The 21,132-nt window shown below is 40.4% G+C and overlaps 1 protein-coding gene across 7 annotated transcripts in view; it reads left to right on the top strand.

The window, feature by feature from the left end:
• LOC126188203 (endoribonuclease Dicer-like) overlaps nucleotides 1–21,132 on the top strand; it is a 425,024-nt gene that overhangs the window by 180,734 nt on the left and 223,158 nt on the right. For all 7 annotated transcript variants that reach the window (XM_049929751.1, XM_049929747.1, XM_049929748.1 and 4 more), the window contains one exon: nucleotides 3,187–3,427. In XM_049929751.1, the coding sequence (XP_049785708.1) occupies nucleotides 3,187–3,427 (241 nt within the window). The remainder of the gene's footprint in view (nucleotides 1–3,186; nucleotides 3,428–21,132) is intronic.

Raw genomic sequence — 21,132 nt, 5'->3', positions numbered from 1 at the left:
AGGTCAGTATCTGTTTTCAGACTGTATTTTCCTCAGCTGAATGGTTGGTGTTCTTAGGAGCTGAAAGGTTGGTGTTCTTAGGTGGTGACCTGGGGAGGGAAGGTGAGTTCAAATTGGAGGCAAGGAGTTGTTGGTAGGTGGCCAGGAGGTGGTTAGATGGGAGGGGAAGAGGATCACGGTCAGGTGGTGGTATGAACTGGAAGAGGCAGAGTCCAGTGTTGGATTAGTTTGGCTTTGATGGAATGAATGGCAGTGAAGAAATGTTAGTGCACTTCAGGGATCAGGAGGAGGAGAGTAAATGGGATGAGAAGTTCCGCCTTATGCAATACACCTTATTTCTTTTGTTTCACCCATACATGTTTCAGCACTTTTGTGCTATCATCAGTGGGTTCTATTTATTTCCGCGGCCGCGGGAAGGCCAACGCGGCACAGCACACCGGCTGCGACGCGCCTAACCGCCGAAACCGTACAGGGTGCGCCCCTGCCTCTTCAGGGCGTACACCACGTCCATGGCCGTCACAGTCTTGCGCTTGGCGTGCTCAGTGTACGTCACCGCGTCGCGGATCACGTTCTCCAGGAACACCTTCAGCACTCCGCGGGTCTCCTCGTAGATCAGACCAGAGATGCGCTTCACGCCACCCCTGCGAGCCAGGCGGCGGATGGCGGGCTTCGTGATGCCCTGGATGTTGTCGCGCAACACCTTGCGGTGCCGCTTGGCGCCACCCTTGCCGAGCCCCTTTCCTCCCTTGCCGCGGCCTGTCATCTCTTCTGCTTCTAAATCCTCAAAGCTCAGGCAAGCAAAACGTGTGCAGCGGCTCCTCACCCGGCGCTAGCGAGTCGGCTACGGTCTGAATAAAAATAAATAGAACCCACTGATGATAGCACAAAAGTGCTGAAACATGTATGGGTGAAACAAAAGAAATAAGGTGTACTGCATAAGGCGGAACTTCTCATCCCATTTTCTTAGCAAGCACGGAGACAACAAGAAGAACTGCACCACAAGAGGAGGAGAGTAAGTCTTTGTGGTTAAATAAATGTGTAGAGCTAAAGTTGAGGCTTTTGGATTGGACCGAGGATTTTGGTAGAAAGGGTAACAACATTGTTCTGGTATTGTTTAGGCTCTGGGTTAGGAATGTTAGTAGCGAGTTTTGGGAATGTAGCAAGTTGAAAATGTCACCTAGGCTAGATTTGGGTGCTATGAGGGGTTTGTGACGAACACTGTTGGTGGGATAGGGGTTGGGTAGTGGTGCCCCAAGGTGACAATAAGATGTCAGCTGGTTGGATAACTTCTGGAGGTGGTGTCTGAAATGCACTTCCAGGTGCTTGAGAGCACTTAATCTCCAGTTCCTGGAAGTGCATTCCTGAGTGCAGACTGATGACCACCACTTGACTCCTGAGTGCAAACTACTGCCACCTTCGCTGCCGGCATATTACACGATCCATACACAGGGTCAGTGGAGGGAGGAAGTAGCCACTGTATATATTGCACTCTGCTCCAGGATGTCAGTTAGCAGGAGTAACCTAATGATGATGATGGCACATTACACCATCGAAAATTTGGTCTACAACAACTGATCAACCTGGCTGCATGCCTGAGAGCATGTTGGACTTCTTAAAAGTCTACTCTTCTTCTCCTCATCCTTGTAGTACATTAACACTTCTGTGCCACCAATCACTCCAACCAAAGCCAACCTAAACCCGACACTGAACCCTGCATCTCTCAATTCCTATCACCATCCAACTGTGATCCCCCCACATAACCACATCCTGGTCACCTTCTAGGAATTCCTTACCTCCAACTTGACCTCACCATCTTTCCCCAGCTCCTTCCCAAGAACACCAACATTTGGGCAGAGGGAAGGACATCTATACACAGCCTCAAAGCAGATGTCCCACACCCTCATTGTATGCTGCCTGTTCTTTCCCCTTCCTTGCTCCTCTCCTTTTCTGCTGCCTGTTTTTATTACTCCACACCCCACCTCCTGATGCTGTCCCTGGCTGTCTCATCAGGCCATGATCTAGGCCCTGCATACCCTGCCAAACAGCACTCTTCTCTTCCCCTACCTATACCCTGCTATCCGTCCCCCTTCCCAACACCACAGTCGCATTCCAATCGGAGCTGCCAGTGATAGCGGTTGGATGCATGAGACAAGCTCACTTGTGTGTGTGTGTGTGTGTGTGTGTGTGTGTGTGTGTGTGTTTGTGTTTGTGTTTTGTGTGTGTGTGTGTGTGTGTGTGTGTGTGTGTGTGTTTTCTTTGCTGAAGAAAACTTTGGCTGAAAGATGTAATATGTACCAGTCTTTTCATTGTGCCCGTCTGGAACTCATCAGATCCTCTTTATGACAAGTAGCAATCTATCCTTTTCATAATATTGTTCATTCTAAGTAACAGTTAATGTTAACTTCAAATACTGTTCAGAAATGAATGATTGGCATGTCAATTTGAATCGCTGGGTCCTTAAAGAGGCTCCCTTGAGATATAGCGTTATCAACTTTAAATAATTCTCGCACTGAATGCTTCTGTAAAATAAATACTATTTAACATTAGATGAGTTGTTCGGACAGTTATGCCATTAGTCAGTATTGACAAAATTGAGTAGACTATATTAAGCGTACTTTTATGTACTAGCAGTCCTGTCTGCAGGTAAACATACCAAAATGATTTCTGAGTGTAAAGCACATAGAACTAAACTTTTTGGTTAAATTATCCACATGGTGGCAGCATCTCAGTTTATTACACATCCATATGCTGAGGAACTTTATTCCTGGAGTTTCATCTGGTGAGACACCATTGATTTATAGAAATGAGAGTGCAGAAACATTAACTATTGTCTGGTCAGATGTTTATGACTGGAAGCACGGAAACAGCAAAACTTGTGGGGAAATGTGGTTGCCACTCCAGCTTCCGGACATATCCTTACATATTCTGCAGTATGTGACCAAAGTAAAATCTGTCCTACACATCAATTCACCACTATCTCTTGCAGTCCATTTTCAAACATTGTGTTTATGGTTAGTCAGGCCTCATATGTCGATGTGTTTACTACAGCAAGCATAGTGACAAAAGTTATGCAGTTGTCAATAGCTGTGTGGCTTCTTCATTTCAGTATATTATCGTTATATTGGTAGCAATTTATTTATCATTATTTTTCTTGTTTGACAGTTGATGTTAAAATCTTTCTTGCAGGTTTAAGAAAATGGAAACAAATCTACTGGTGGCAACTGATGTTCTTGAAGAGGGAATTGACATTCCTGTTTGCAACACAGTCATTATGTTTGATCCACCAAATTCTTGTCGTTCTTACATTCAGTCAAAAGGACGTGCACGCCACAAAACCAGCAGTTATCATATTTTTGTTAGTACAAGTGATCAAAAATTTTTGGAAAAGTTCAACGTGTATAAAGCTGTTGGACACGAGATCAGTAAGGTAAGTAAGTTATTTAAACAATATTCTCATAAGGTCACAGAATATCTTGACAGTACTTTCCTTCAGAAGGCGAAGTCCTGAGTACTGCATATTGGTACACATAAACCACTTAGATATAGTCAAGCATTTGGAACTAAGAGTTCCTTCCTCAGAGAGGAAAGGTTAATGTAGAAAGGAAGCGTAGGTCACTCAAACCCGAAGGATGATAGAAACCCAACTCGTTGATGTGTAACTGCCTGGACAAGTCAGGTACCAGTTTGAAGAAAATGAAGGACATACCACCTGCAATAGGACACAGACGAAACACTGTGGTGTTCAAACCAACCTTCAACTTGAGAATAGCTACCATTTAATGCTCACTTCCTATTGTTGTTTTTAATTTTTCTGAGAATGTCACAATATACTTAACAATAGGTCCATGAACCATGGACCTTGCTGTTGGTGGGGAGGCTTGCGTGCCTCAGCAATACAGATAGCCGTACCGTAGGTGCAACCACAACGGAGGGGTATCTGTTGAGAGGCCAGACAAACGTGTGGTTCCTGAAGAGGGGCAGCAGCCTTTTCAGTAGTTGCAAGGGCAACAGTCTGGATGATTGACTGATCTGGCCTTGTAACAATAACCAAAACGTCCTGGCTGTGCTGGTACTGCGAACGGCTGAAAGCAAGGGGAAACTACGGCTGTAATTTTTACCGAGGGCATGCAGCTTTACTGTTTGATTAAATGATGATGGCGTCCTGTTGGGTAAAATATTCCGGAGATAAAATAGTCCCCCATATGGATCTCCAGGCGGACTACTCAGGAGGATGTCATTGTCAGGAGAAAGAAAACTGGCGTTCTACGGATCGGAGCGTGGAATGTCAGATCCCTTAATTGGGCAGGTAGGTTAGAAAATTTAAAAAGGGAAATGGATAGATTAAAGTTAGATATAGTGGGAATTACTGAAGTTCGGTGGCAGGAGGAACAAGACTTCTGGTCAGGTGACTACAGGGTTATAAACACAAAATCAAATAGGGGTAATGCAGGAGTAGGTTTAATAATGCATAGGAAAATAGGAATGCGGGTAAGCTACTACAAACAGCATAGTGAATGCATTATTGTGGCCAAGATAGATAAGAAGCCCACACCTACTACAGTAGTACAAGTTTATATGCCAACTAGCTCTGCAGATGACGAAGAAATTGAAGAAATGTATGATGATGAAATAAAAGAAATTATTCAGATAGTGAAGGGTGATGAAAATTTAATAGTCATGGGTGACTGGAATTCGGTAGTAGGAAAAGGGAGAGAAGGAAACGTAGTAGGTGAATATGGATTGGGGCTAAGAAATGAAAGAGGAAGCCGTCTGGTAGAATTTTGCACAGAGCACAACTTAATCATAGCTAACACTTGGTTCAAGAATCATAAAAGAAGGCTGTATACATGGAAGAAGCCTGGAGATACTGACAGGTTTCAGATAGATTATATAATGGTAAGACAGAGATTTAGGAACCAGGTTTTAAATTGCAAGACATTTCCAGGGGCAGATGTGGACTCGACCACAATCTATTGGTTATAATCTATTGGTTATGACCTGTAGATTAAAACTGAAGAAACTGTAAAAAGGTGGGAATTTAAGGAGCTGGAACCTGGATAAACTGAAAGAACCAGAGGTTGTACCAGGAATTGGGGGAAGAAATACAGTAGAAGAAGAATGGGTAGCTTTGAGGGATGAAGTAGTGAAGGCAGCAGAGCATCAAGTAGGTAAAAAGACGAGGGCTAGTAGAAATCCTTGGGTAACAGAAGAAATATTGAATTTAATTGATGAAAGGAGAAAATATAAAAATCCAGTAAATGAAGCAGGCAAAAAGGAATACAAATGTCTCAAAAATGAGATCGACAGGCAGTGCAAAATGGCTAAGCAGGGATGGCTAGAGGACAAATGTAAGGTTGTAGAGGCTTATCTCACTAGGGGTAAGACAGATACTGCCTACAGGAAAATTAGAGAGACCTTTGGAGAAAAGAGAACCACTTGTATGAATATCAAGAGCTCAGATGGAAACCCAGTTCTAACCAAAGAAAGGAAAGCAGAAAGATGGAAGGAGTATATAGAGGGTCTATACAAGGGCGATGTACTTGAGGACAATATTATAGAAGTGGAAGAGAATGTAGATGAATATGAAATTGGAGATACGATACTGCGTGAAGAGTTTGACAGAGCACTGAAAGACCTGAGTCGAAACAAGGCCCCCGGGGTAGACAACATTCCATGGGAACTACTGACGGCCTTGGGAGAGCCAGTCCTGACAAAACTCTACCATCTGGTGAGCAAGATGTATGAAACAGGCGAAATACCCTCAGACTTCAAGAAGAATATAATAATTTCAATCCCAAAGAAAGCAGGTGTTGGCAGATGTGAAAATTACCGAACTATCAGTTTAATAAGTCACAGCTGCAAAATACTTACGCCAAATTCTTTACAGACGAATGGAAAACCTAGTAGAAGCCGGCTTAGGGGAAGATCAGTTTGGATTCTGTAGAAATGTTGGAACACGTGAGGCAATACTGACCCTACGACTTATCTTAGAAGCTAGATTAAGGAAGGGCAAACCTACGTTTGTAGCATTTGTAGACTTAGAGAAAGCTTGTGACAATGTTGACTGGAATACTCTCTTTCAAATTCTGAAGGTGGCAGGGGTAAAATACAGGGAGCGAAAGGCTATTTACAATTTTTACAGAAACCAGATGGCAGTTATAAGAGTCGAGGGGCATGAAAGGGAAGCAGTGGTTGGGAAGGGAGTGAGACAGGGTTGTTGCCTATCCCCGATGTTATTCAATCTGTATATTGAGCAAGCAGTGAAGGAAACAAAAGAAAAATTCGGAGTAGGTATTAAAATCCATGGAGAAGAAATAAAAACTTTGAGGTTCGCCGATGACATTGTAGTTCTGTCAGAGACAGCAAAGGACTTGGAAGAGCAGTTGAACGGAATGGATAGGGTCTTGAAACGAGGATATAAGATGAACATCAACAAAAGCAAAACGAAGATAATGGAATTTAGTCGAATTAAGTCGGGCGATGCTGAGGGAACTAGATTAGGAAATGAGACACTTAAATTAGTAAAGGAGTTTTGCTATTTGGGGAGCAAAATAACTGATGAGGTCGAAGTAGAGAGGATATAAAATGTAGACTGGCAATGGCAAGGAAAGTGTTTCTGAAGAAGAGAAATTTGTTAACATTGAGTATAGATTTAAGTGTCAGGAAGTCATTTCTGAAAGTATTTGTATGGAGTGTTGCCATGTATGGAAGTGAAACATGGACAATAAATAGTTTAGACAAGAAGAGAATAGAAGCTTTCGAAATGTGGTGCTACAGAAGAATGCTGAAGATTAGACGGGTAGATCACATAACTAATGAGGATTGGGGAGAAGAGAAGTTTGTGGCACAACTTGACTAGAAGAAGGGATCGGTTGGTAGGACATGTTCCGAGGCATCAAGGGATCACCAATTTAGTATTGGAGGGCAGCGTGGAGGGTAAAAATCATAGAGGGAGACCAAGAGATGAATACACTAAACAGATTCAGAAGGATGTAGGTTGCAGTGAGTACTGGGAGATGAAGAAGCTTGCACAGTATAGAGTAGCATGGTGAGCTGCATCAAACCAGTCTCAGGACTGAAGACCACAACAACAACAACAGAGTAGTGTTATTCATAATATTGGGAACAAATTCCTCTCATTTATTTTTCATCTGGATAGAGTTCTCTTTTCATCTATCCTTCCTTCCTCCCCAGTGCCCTTCCATGGTTAAGATGGTACAGTCCTTCCCAAATTTCGTGAAGAATCAACCTTATCCATATGATTATAGACTGTTGTTGTGAGGGGATCACCTCATCCAAAGGCATTTTTAATCTACTGGCAGAGGCCCCCCCCCACCCCCACCCCTCTCCCAGTACCGCAGCGGAGGAGGAATCCAAATACTGTAATCATAATCAACTGTGATATAATTTTTCAAAGTGTTTGCACATCATGTATCTGAGGTGATACATGGGTATCAACTGTGGTGAATGTGGAAAACAGCCTGAAAATAACATCCAAGTTGGCTGGCACACCAGCTCCCAATGTTAATCCATGAAGTGGATTTGATCCAGTGTCAGCTTGCCTCCCTGTGCCCCAAATGCAAGCACTTCAGTGCACTAGACTATCCAGGCAGATTCCCGTCTCTCCATAAGATGGATATACAAAGGTTGATCATGTGATGTACGTGGTGGCCAAGTGCAAAGACCATTGAACAAGATGGACTCACATTTTGCATGACGGCAGTTCAGATTGCCGTACTGATTTCCCTGAATTCTGCGATGGAACACTGGGATAGTATTTACTAAAAGGACGCACCAATTTCCCTTCTCAATCTGAGCTTTTGTTTCACCTCACATGGCTTTTGTCACTGCAGAATGTTAAAATCTAATCTCCCCTCTCCGTAATCAGCTCTAAAGAACCACTGGTCAGCCAAGTATTACATTAAAATGTTTCATTTCACAATATGTAAAATGTGCAGGGATTATATTGCCATGAAGTGTGCTGCATGCAATTTGTTGTAGCAGTTAGCATTGCTTGCTGGCATGCTGGAGGTCGCCACCTCAATTGCGATCAGCAGCAAATATTGGTTATTTAGTATGTATCACTTTAGAAGGTTCTTGAAATTTTGTATGTTTGTAACATTGGAATATTCTGTGTTCATATAAAGAGCAGCACACTCAATCCAAAAGGCAGTTCTGTTGTCAAAAAAACATTAGTGTCTGTCATAAATGTGCTTTCAGTGTTAAGTGTTCTTCTTCATTGATGACCCTGCTATCAGATTTGGACTTGTTTGTGGTCTCAACATGATGGTGTTTGGTGGAGGCAATGGGTTCTTCGAAATACCTGCATCACTGTGCTTCCAATTAAGCAGTGTTATAACCATCATCTACAAGCACAGAAACCAGAATGCAAGCTGTAAATCATTCCCAAGGTCTGTATATTCAGGTGGGTACTGGAATCCAAGTTGGATGGACATCGGGCATCAATAATTGTTTTCTGGAGATGCTGGTCAGGATCTGATGAATGACTTAAAGGATTCAACTGAATCGTCAAATTCACCAGTTGGAATGATGTTGTGTTTTGGAAATGTGTACTTTTACTTGGACAACACAACCCAGCAGTGGTTAGAGAACAAAGAAGAGAAGTGTGATAGCTGGGAACAAATTCCAGGCCAAATTAAAGAAAACGTGATGATAATCAGCAGCAAGTCTGCTTAGCAGAAGAAAAATTGAAGAATAGGGCCTGGCATCGTGGGGAAATGACACAGTCTTAGCTACAGGATATTTTGGCCCTGTGCAATATTGTGAACCCAAATAAGACAGAAGGCAACAAAGCTCACTCTTGATGAAAGGGAATCATCAGATGGTGCCAGTCACTCAAGGGAATGCAACAGAGAAAAGAGCCGGACAAAACATGTGTAACTTAACTCCCGAATGTGGCCCGTATGGCAGGGTGAAAGATCACCGTGACCATACCTCAGTCATAGGCCACGTCATAAGAGAAGAGATACAGCGGTTTCTTCCAGCCAGAAATGTCAGGCGGTTGAGGAAAAGATGTACCGATCTTTAGCACCAGTCTCCAACATGAGTTGAACACTCCATGAAGAATAGATTTAGCCAACTCAGATTTATGATGTAGCTGTCAAACTACAACTTGGCATCTGACCAATGCAGATATGATTAACTCCTGCACCAAGTATAATGCCCCGCAGAACAACAGACATTTGTAGAACTGAGGACAACTCCCAGGTATGTTTCCACTGTGTATGCCTTGGACTTGTATGATCGTGCAAAAAAAGAAGTTACGATGTCTACTACACCACAACACATCAACAATCACAACAGTCCTATTCATGCTACTTGACTGCAGACAATTATAGTCAACCTGTGGGATGAAGCCCATTGCCATTCCCTTGATAAAGTTGCTCCCCAGGACATTCCAGCCATTGCACATCACTGTACTGTAGTACAAAGTGCTGAATACAGAAAAGCTAAGCAAGGCAATCTTCTATATATGTGAGGCTGCTGCAGATGATAATCCTTCCTGGACAACGTTTACTGATATCTCAAGAAATTTCGTGGACGTCATCATCGATGGCCATCCTGTCCAGGTGCTGGTAGACTCAAGGGGGACTTCCTTTTTTAAAATTTTGGATGCATATCACCATCAGCTAAAGAAGACTGTGTTCTGCAATAAGAAAGTGATTTTGCTGAAGGTTGCAAATGGGAAATACACCCAGTCAACAGCTCTTTCAAATTTGTCGTTTTAACAGAATTTAGTCTTAATGCTGTTTTTGGATGGGGCTTCTTGCAGGCTTCACAACCATTTATAGATTGTGGAAGATCAGAGCTCCAGACAATCAAAAGGTACTCCATTAAGCATACAGAACAGAAATTTCTCTGGGTGGTTGTTTGCCATTGAAGTCATTGTTATCCAACTATCGTCAACAGGATGAGTTTGTTGTCAATCTAGATGCTGAATTAAATGGTAAGGTTTTTTTAGATTACAAAAAGCTACTCAGCCTCACTAAAGAAATCTACCTACTAGTGATGATAAAAAAATTGCAATGGCCAAGGACAATGTGGGGTGACAGATTATCACAAGTAGCCACAACTTGTCGCTAAACGTACGTGTGTAGGAACAGCTGAACCAGTCCAACATGGGCAGCTCTGTGCCACTGATGAAGAATTGTACAATGAAGAAAGGTACTTTTGGACTGCAAGCAAAATTTAATGCAAATTCTTTGATCCATCTCTCTTAAAAGTGTAAATTCACTGAGCACTCGAAAACACACATAACCTGAAACTTCCTGGCAAACTGAAAATTTGTGCCGGACCGACACTCAAACCCGGGATATGTGCCTTTTGCAGGCAAGTGTTCTATTAACTAAGCTAATCAAGCATGATTGGCAACCCTGTCCTCACAGTTCTACTTCTGCCAGTACCCCATCTCCTACCTTCCAAGCTTCACAGAAGCTCTCCTGCGAAACTTGCAAGACTAGTAAAGGATATTGCAGACATATGGCTTAGCCACAGCCTGGGGGAATTGTTTCCAGAATGATTTTTCACTCTGCAATGGAGTGTGTGCTGATATGAGACTTTCTGGTAGGAGATGAGGTACTGGCGGAAGTAGAGTTGTGAGAATAGGTTGTGTGTTGTGCTTGGGTAGCTCAGTTGGTAGAGCGTTGGCACACGAAAGGCAAGGGTCACGAGTTCGAGTGTCGGTCTGGGTCATAGTTTTAAACTGCCAGGAATTTCCATTTCAGCGCATACTCTGCTACAGAGTGAAAATTCATTCCGGCACATATAACCTTTTCTATCATCAACAGTAAGCTAAATATTCAAATAGCTGAAAATGCACACATACATCAGGAACATGTGTATCAACAAAATAAAAAAAGTTGAAATTCGGATGTACAAAGCCCGCAGAATTAAGATTTTTGTTACTTTTTGATCATACCTCATATTTATTTAACAAACAGTTCACTGTTGTGATGGACCACCATTCTGTATGCTGGCTGCCAAGCACAAAGGTTCCATCAGGTTGACTGGTGAGGTGGGCGCCAAGTTCCATGTGCAGAAGTGCCATTCCTCCAGATTGGAATTGAACTCTTATAAGGTTCCCAAAGTCAATAAATGTGAATCAATGGAAAAATAGCGTGCAGTGACTACTTCACCTGTTATGCTGCCGCCAAAGCTGAGCTGACCGCCAAAGCTCTGGGAATTGCAAAGTTCCTTGTATAAGACATTATTTTGAAGCCATGCGTGTCCTGTATGATGATCTCTGATTGAGTAAGGTTTTTCCCGTTAAGACTAGTACCAGAGGTAATTTCACACTGCAACATCAACCGCAGCATGACAACTGCCTACCATCCACAGATGAGTGGTATGCCCTCAGTGTGTATTGATGTTTAACAAAGACTGGGATACATTACTGCCTGCTGTGACTTCCGCATATTCCACAGTGATGCAACACACTACAGGCTTCATCCCAGTCAGTCTACTCCATGGTCACAAGGCAGAAACAACAATGAATACACTGTTCCTGTTTCAGTTAGACTATACTCAGGACGACTTAAGTGAAATTCCATATCACCTGGACCAAAAAAACAAGATAGCTGGCTCACATATGGTCCATGGATGCCCAAAAGAAGGGACAAAAGCACAGTAATGCCAGGTACAGGCCAGTGGTAGATTGCCCAGGAAACTTGATATAAATTTTTACACCTGTGCAGACAGTGAGACTCTAGGAGATATGATTAAAATGCTACTTTGGACTGTATTGTATCTTTCGTTGCTTTTCAGTTGCCACATTTAAAGTTAGGGATTATGCACATTAATCAAGAAAACAAAAATGCAGAGATGCTGTCCATGTCCTCCATATGAAGCCCTGCTACAGTCTTGAAGTTCAGATCAATGATGGAGGCTCATGTATGAACTGCAAAATCTCCATCTGATCAAATTCCACATAAATCACAAGGCGAACACATTTATATTCTTTTTAGAAGATTAAACACCTTTGTTATTCTGTGCTATATGTAAAGGGAAGCATGGCTAGCGCAGAACTGCTTACAAGAAAGAATTTCTTATGATTTTCATTTTATGTAGTCAACTGTTCTGATTGTCATCACAGAAGATGGCTGGTTGCTTTGGGTTATCTCTGTGGTTGATAGCTGTCAACTTGGTATCAACCGGCATCCGGCGATAATTTCTGCTGCCGTACATGAAGACTTGTCCATCCTCTCCCATGAGGAGTATGTATGGATCCTTTAAATTGTACATCTATCATCTTCACATTGGGCTGTTAATCTAGACAGACACACCAGTGCTCTGCTGTTGAGTATACTGAGGACCAGAGGCAGACAGGTAATCTCAAAGATCTCCTGTCTAAAATGAGTTTGTCACAAGACGTAGGCTCACACAGTTCTTTTCAGGTACTACCAGTTATAAACTGTGATTGTGGTTATGAGGTTATGATATCAGTGTTAAATAGAAATATTCAGCCATTTAAAAAATGCAAAACCATTTTGCATGATGACTTGAAACTGGACTGTATTACATAATTTGTTCTATTGCATTACATTTCAAATCAACACAGAAGCATTCATGTCCTCCATGGTATGTCTACCTTTATGGCAGAGTAAATATTACTAATAAGAAATTTACAGTTTGGAAAATTTCATGTAGAAGTTTGATAACAGTGGAAACTCCAGGTAGGAATATCAACAATTTAGGAAAAGACAGATTGCTACCTACCATAAAGAAGGCATGTCAAGCTGCAGACAGGCACAATTAAAGGCTGTGGCCAAAAGCTATATTTGAATGGCAATTGTGCCTGTCTGCAACTTTTGACATGTCTTGTTAATGGTCATGTAGAAGTTTTTTTAGCCTGTGTGAAGATGTTGCATGTGCTGATGGTGGTATCACAGATACAGTGTTAACACAATATATAGGTTTTAATTCCATGTAAAAAAAAGTATTTTTACCTGGGAATATACCAGTTTCTTGAAGTTCATTGGAACACTGGTACACCGTTGTTATGGAAGTATGTATGATATTATTCATGAGCAGGAAGAACATTTCCATAAAATAATAAAGTGAAGCAGTGTCATGTTGGCATATTCAAATTGTGTAAATATTTGTGACATCATTTTTAAATACTTGTATAGCCTATAGCCATGGGTAGTCAGATCAGGATTGCTGTCTTTTTGAATTCAGGCAACAGTGTCATGAATACTAATCTTTTTGATTTACATGTAACATGCTCACATTAAAACTGTCGAGTCTATTTTGAGTAGGAGGATCCCTTAGTGTTGCAGAGATTACACTTTTTTTAATGAATTTTTAAACTCGTCTATACAAATTACCAGTTATCCTGAAACATATTATATATAGAGCTACAAAATACAGAACGTGCAGTTAGCAACTTGAAGAAATATTTTTTTTTAGTAATAATGGGGTGATATGACTTGTCCTGTGTCCAGTGTATTAGTAAAGTACTAGTTGGGTACCTGGCATTACCCTGATGCATATTTATTTCAGTTATGTAGGAAAAGATAGATTGATACTTACCATAAACAGGACATATTAATTTGCAGACAGGCACAATCAAGACACTTACACAAAGCTTTCGGCTACACACACACACACACACACACACACACACACACACACACACACACACACACACACGCGACCACCAACTCTGGCAGCTCAGGCAAGAATGCAACTATCACGTGGGATGGAAGCAACAGTCTGGATGGGGCACAGAAGAGGAAGTAATAGTAGTGTACAAGTGGGGGGAAGGGGGGGGGGGGAGTGACGCTGTCGTGTGGAGTGTGCTGGGACTAGAATGGCAACAGGTAAAGCATCGAGAGGTTGTGGAGCAGGGAGGTGGGCAAAAAAGGAGAGGAATGGAGAAAGATGGGTGTATATGTAGGCAGAAGGTGGCAAACAGAGGGTGGGAGACGAGAATGGAGAGGAGGTGATAGGACTGAGGGGACGGAAACTTTTGGGTGGAGGGTGTGGGTCCAGCATGCTACTGTAGTTTGAGGCTGGGCTAATTATTGGTGAGGAGAATTTGTTGTAAGGATAACTCCCATCTGTGCAGCTCAGAAAAACTGGTGGTGGAGGGGAGAATCCAGATGGCTCAGGTAGTGATGCAGCCATTGAAATCAATAATGTTACATTCAGCTGCATGTTGTGCCACAAAATGGTCTACTTTGTTCTTGTCCAAAGTTTGGCGGTGGCTATTCATTCTGGTGGACAGTTAGTTGGTTGGTAATCAGAATAAAAAGCTGTGCAGTGATTACAGGAGATCTGATAAATGATATGGCTGCTTTCACAAGTGGCCTGCCCCTTAATGGGGTGGGATAAACCTGTGACAGGGTTGGAAAAAGAAGTGCTGGGTGTGTCGATGGGGCAGGCCTTGCTCACGGGTCTTCCACAGGGATATGGTTCTTATGCCAAGGGATTGGGATTGGGATTGGGATTGGGAAAGGGACGGGCTAAGATGTCATGGAGGTTGGGTGGGTGACAGAACACCGCTTTAGAAGGGGTGGCAACGATCTTCGGTGGGATGTCCCTCATTTCAGGGCATGATAGGTAATTATGATGCTCTGCTGCAATCATTCCACAGCTTTTTATACTGGTGATATTGATGTCACTACCAACCAGCTGTCCACTAGAATGAACGGCCATTTCTAACATTTCTGCCTTAAAGTGTGAGTGTGACTCTGGGTTATTTCGGTTTATTCCCCAAACCACCTTCCACTTCTTTACGAGGTGACCTACTTGGAATTTGCAGCCACTCTTCTTTACTGGATAGCCAGCTGCTGGAATCCCTCTTGACTTCTTCTCCATCAAATAATGCTAGGTACAGGAATATTTAGACTCTTTCTACTTATGAAATAAGAGACATAACAAACTTTGCTTTTCGTCGGGTAACAATGTAGTTGCCTTCCATATACAATAAAACTCTCACTTTCAGCATAAATATATAATTTCCGGTAAGTCTCTCATACAATCGAACATCAGAAAATTTGAATTACAGTTAAAAGAAAGTTGGCTTTGATGCCGTAACTTTTCTTAACATAAATCAGAAAATAAGTCTTGCCTATAGCAAGGTAATGTCAAGAGTTTCCAAGAGTTCTTTTTCAACTGTCTGTGTTTTAATATCAATAGTCAGTGACCCAATAAGGACAGTGCTGCATATAAACTCCACTGTTCTTCCTTACACTCTCACTAAAACATCTACAGATTGCCCGACTGGTACTTGTCAGTGCTGTTAGTCTGCTGTGTCTACTTTCTTCCCGCGACTGATTTTAAACCTGCACACACAAACGTGATGCGCAGTAGGTAGGTTTCTACCAGTCCACACTCATATCCAGAATATCGTGTGTTCGAGACGGTAGAGGGTCGAGTGGTTCTAGAATTTACACAGAATTTCTCGAATCACTACATATCCCTCCCTCAGATTGAACATGCAATATTTTATACATAATAATTATGCAAATAATATCACTCATAATAGCATTTCATATCTTAACAATATACATTTCTTACATATGTTTATATATGTATCTTTCCTTTCAATAACAATTCTCTGTCCTCTCTTGAACAATCTTTTGCTTATTGTTTCTCTACTCTTTTCTTATTTTACTTTGTTATTAAGACATGAGCATGTACTCATGGTTTTAGTCAGCTTTTCCATGAATCATAATAATGCTAGTCATTCATAGAATTCATACTTCCTAGAATAATCCCTATAAAATTTGTGACTTTTGTCACAATACTGTCCCCTGCTCTTAGGATCAGCACCTACCCCTGCTCTTAGGATCAGCACCTATTCCTTGCTTGTGGGTTGTCCTTATGAGAGCATTTCCTCTTTCCATTCTGGTAGGTACGCCCCTTACAAAACATCCCTATTTTTAGGCCACAGATCATCCTGTCTCCACGTAGATATGCCTGCCCTTTATACTTGGTGAATGCTGGGTACACCCCCCTTATCCTTTCTGAGTAGGCCTCACAGTTCATTACCCTAGTATACATTTCTATGTATACCATAATTAAATATCTTCTGCTAAAGATAGAAATCTATCTTAAACTTCGCATTCATTCTGTAATATATCATTTACTCCCTAGAGTCCTCTTCTACTTATGAACTTACATATTTTCAATAGATAATATGTCTACATATACTATTTACATCCCACTATCCTTCAGTTCATCAAAGTATTTATTATACTGACGTTTCTTAATGATCAACATGACTAATTCCTCTCCTACTTTCATTTTCTTTCTTTCCTCAAGCCTCTTTCTGATTTATCCATTACTCTTTAATACTTTATAGTTGTTCATTATGTAGCATTTTCGTTCCATAAACTTATATGCTTTTGGCTCTATTTGTGCAGGAGTTCATTGTGTCTATTCTAATCTCTATTTAGAACTGTCACTGTTCTTTGTTGATGCGCACCTCTTCTTATGCACATTCGATGTAGAACCGTCATAGCTTCCTATATATGGGTCCATATTTACATATGTACACATATTTTCCCTACAACACCTGGCGGTTCTCACATGGTGATAGACTTTGTCTTATGTAATTTAATGTTTATGTAGAAGTGTATATTTGTGTATATGTGGATGTGTGTTAGTGTAGTCTGATTTTTCGGCCTTCTTATCTAAAGATAAGATATAGGTTTCTAGTAAACACAAAAATAAGGAAGGATTTTAGCGATAGAAGTTTGTGAATATGAAAAGAGGGGAAAAATAGACAGGTCCTCAAATGAGAAGTAATAAAAGAAAAATATGCAAACCCTCCCATTTATATCACATCTCATAAAAGGTATAAAATACTCTATACAAAATAGAAAATCTATACACTACAGTATAACAGTTGTTCAGCTAGTCATCATATTAAATTTTCCACAAATATATTACTCTGTTCAATTAATTTTGTCTAGATATCACTTTTTTCTGTGATTCTCTTTAGTTGTTCTCTATTTTATAGTCATATCCAGTTTTTAAGCAATAAGATTACAGGATAGTTCTAGATTTTAAAGGAATTCAGTGCAGGAAAACTATTTTGGAAGAAACACTGAAAACAACTTGGCATCCGATAGTTGTTACTTCTCCCGTTAACTCAGATGTTGTCCCTGGGGGATATACAATTTTACATCCTTTACATTGTATTTCCCCTTCTCTAATCCAGTTGTGGGATCTACTAAAAACAACGTCTTAGGATGGATCACCGTTTGTACCCTGTACGGTCCCTCATATTTTTGGAAAAACTTATGAGTCTCTTTCTTCAGAGTCGAGTTGTGAAGATGTTGTTTTATAAGAACAAAGTCATCAACTTAGTACTGAGGTTCCACAGCCCTTATGCTTACTTACTCTTTGTAGCACCTTTTCAATTAAATTCTTAGAAACTATTTCCTTATTTACTTCGTAATTGTGACACTAGGTTGTTTAGGCCAATTAAAACACTTAATTAGAGGTTCTCCTATAAAAGGTTTGCCTATAACTTCTAAAGGTGTCAACCCAGTCAATAAATGGGGTTATCATTTAGGATAAGTTCATAGTCCTTCATTTTTGTTGCCCACGAAGTATGTTTTTCATGGCAGTAAGTATGACATAATTTTCCAATTTCCTCCATTACTTGTTCACATAGATTTGATGATGGGCTATAATTGGATATTAACACTTGTCGAATACTTTCCCAAGTTAGGAATTCTCTAAATTCGTTACTCACAAATTGTGGTCCTTTATCCTTAAGAAACAGTTTTGGTTTACCTACTTCTAGAAAGTATTGTTGTAAACAGTGTATAACCGTCTGCATGTTTGCTCTTGTAATGGGATATAGTTTAACATATTTTGACCAGCAGTCTATGATAACCAAAATATATAATACTCCTACCTCTCCATGTGGATTTGGTCCAAAAAAATCTGCTGGTGTGATGTCGTGTAATGACTTAGGAATAATAGGATACATTTTGTGTTTCGCGTGAGTATCATTCTCTTTTACTTTCTGGCAAGTTTCACAGGTTCTAATCAAATATGCTATTTTATGACCTAGTTTCTTGAAATAATAAAACTTATTCATATGGGATATTCATTTTTTGATTCCGAAGTGCTCATATCATGTGTGAACATACCACACAAGTTCGTCTTCCATTACCTTCGGAATACATAAGCACCAACACTGTGATGTTATGCTGTCTCTCCAAAACAATTTATGATCTATTAAGGATCATGATGGATATTCGCTCTTATTCTTTGAGCCATTTCCTTTACAATGATGTTGGGTAGCCATGATAAAACAGTAGGTACAATATTTTCGGAACCTTTTACGTATCGTATCTTAATATCGTATTTCTGTAGGAAAAGCATCCATCGCATCAACCTACTGTGTAGTAATTGATTACGCATCAGAAAGGATAAAGCTTGATGATCTGTATAAATATGGATTTATGATCCCCATACTAGTGTTTGAAACTTTTGAATACTCCACACAATCGCCAATAGTTCCTTTTCGGTAGCTGTGAAAAGTTTGGCAGCAACACCGTAACCAGATGCATATGTCGAAAATTTTAATGGTTCGCCCATAATTGGATGATGTAATATGGGTGACTCAACAAGTGCTTTTTTGACGTTTTCAAATGCATCATTTGCACCTTGATCCCGAGTCCACGGTACTCCCTTTCTTAATAAACTTGAAAGTCTCGGGTCATTTGACTCTTGTCCTCGTATGTACCGTCAATAGTATCTGGCCATACCTATAAATCCTTTTAATTGTCTTACATTTTTGGGGTGCAGACATTCTTTGATAGCTTTTATGTGTTCAGGGTCCGGTCTAATTCCCTTTACGCCTATAATATGACCTAAGAACTTAAGTTCTCAGTGCATGAAAAACGATTTAGAGAGCTTCACCGTAATACCTTTTTCTTTAAATTTTTTCAGTCTTGCACAGAGTTAAACAATGGTCCTCCCAAGTAGCTGATATTATGAAGATATCATCTATGTATATTATCAAATCGTTCAATAAATCTCTCCCTATTGCTTCATCTAACGCATGTATAAAAACGGACGCAGAGATATTATGTCTGAATGGCAATACATTGAAATGATAAGATTTTCCATCAAACAAAAAGGCTGTATACTTTTTGGATTCTAGATTGTATCTGCCAATATCCCGGATAAAGTCCATTGTACTAAAGAATTTCGCCTTTTCAAACTTGGATAACAATTCGTCGATATTAATTGTTCGATCTCTCTCTGTTTCTATATGTCAATTTAATGTTCGAGCATCTAAGACTAATTGTACCTCACCTGTAGCTTTCTTCACCATGACCAGAGGATTATTCATTACACTGGAACTTCATTCTGTAATATTATTATCAATCATTTTGTTAATCTCATTTCGAACTGCTTCCTTCAAAATCATTGGTATTGGATATCGTTTGCAAAAGAATGGAGTGTCATCTTTGATTTTGAACTGACAGATAAAGTCGCTGATGTTACCTGGACAATCAGAAAACACCACTTCATACTCCTTTAAAATTTTATACAAATCTTGTCTTTCTTGATCAGTTAATACTAGGGATACATTAACTTTGTCTTGTATATCAGTTCAATGTGTTACTTGATCCACATTATCGATTTTTGGTGATAATTGTGCTGTAGCTGTTGATCGTAGACACCGACACTCAGTTGTTTCTTCCTCAATGTGACTATTTGTTGTATTCGGGAGGACGACGGTTCAATCCTGCGTCCGGCCATCCTGATTTAGGTTTTCCGTGATTTCCCTAAATCACTCCAGGCAAATGCCGGGATGGTTCCTCTGAAAGGGCACGGCCGACTTCCTTCCCCATCCTTCTCTAATCCGATGAGACCGATGACCACGCTGTCTGGTCTCCTTCCCCAAGCAACCAACCAACCAACTATTTGTTACAAATGGCGTCCAGCATCTACTGTCCCCTCTACCATAACAAAGATGATGTTCGTCAAAGTTTACGATGACTTTAAACTGTCACAACCAATCTAAACCAAACAGTACATCTCTATTAATATTCTCTACTATTAATAGGGTTTGACGAAATAACGTATGTCCAGTACTACAGTTCACTTGAGTTTCATATTTTACAAGTTTACTTTTTGTTCCCGTTATCCTGATTATGTATACTCCAGTCACTGGCAATAACGGTAAGTGCTGTTTATTCTGTATCGAGTTAAAAAATGCATTTGAGATGAGTGATATCTCATTTACTGACTCTATAAATATGTTAACCTCGGATGTTTCCACTGTCCCTGCTATTATAAGTTGTGGGTTATTAGTAGCTAAGATTGGTTCTTCAAGCAGCAACCATTCCTTTGTGGGTATTTTGTGTGTAAAGTTAACATACCTATATGGAATAATGTCTCCTAATATATCTCCATCACCTGGGCACTGGCCCTGGATCCAGATCGAACACTGTTTTCCTCATTACTACTAATTATGGGTTGGTTACCGAAACGAGATACTACAGTCCCATTCTGTGTTTTCTGGTTACTCGCTATAAATTCTTGAGAAGCTACCGGATCTAAATTTGAAGGTGGATGCTTCTTTTGATAATTGTCGTTACAACTTTTCTTACTATACTGGTGTACTTTTGCTAAGTTTGCCTCGTGCTTTTTAAAATTATTTCCGCTATTTCTGTTGTAGCTCAAACTTTCACTTTGGTGTAAAGTTTTGTTGCGGTCCTTATTTGTTGCATCAAGTGTGTCAACAAAAGACAAGATGTCTTTTCTCGCGTAGATTGGCAGTCATCTAATTAAAATACGTACTAATCCTTCTTCTTCCATTGGCGTATCTAAATACTTTGCTCGTGTTAAATGCCAATCAGAATGTTTCCTTATTGCTCCCCAAGTATTATTATAATATTTTGGGTCCCACAGATCTGATATTAACTTTGCTTGAGCACTGGCAGACCAATACTTCTCATTAAATTTCTTTTGAAAGTCTCCCCAAGAGGAAAAATTCTCAACATTTACTGTTCCCCATTCTGATGCTTCCCTTAGAAGGTACCCCAAAGCAAATTCGATCTTCGTGGAATCTCCCCAATTTTTTGATAAAGCTTGGTTAAATCTTTTTAAGATCGGATGTACATCTCCGTC

The sequence above is a fragment of the Schistocerca cancellata genome, chromosome 5 (genome assembly GCF_023864275.1).
Source record: "Schistocerca cancellata isolate TAMUIC-IGC-003103 chromosome 5, iqSchCanc2.1, whole genome shotgun sequence".
Lineage (NCBI taxonomy): Eukaryota > Metazoa > Arthropoda > Insecta > Orthoptera > Acrididae > Schistocerca > Schistocerca cancellata.
The sequence above is the reverse complement of the archived record's forward strand: the minus strand, read 5'-3'. Positions and strand labels throughout refer to the sequence as shown.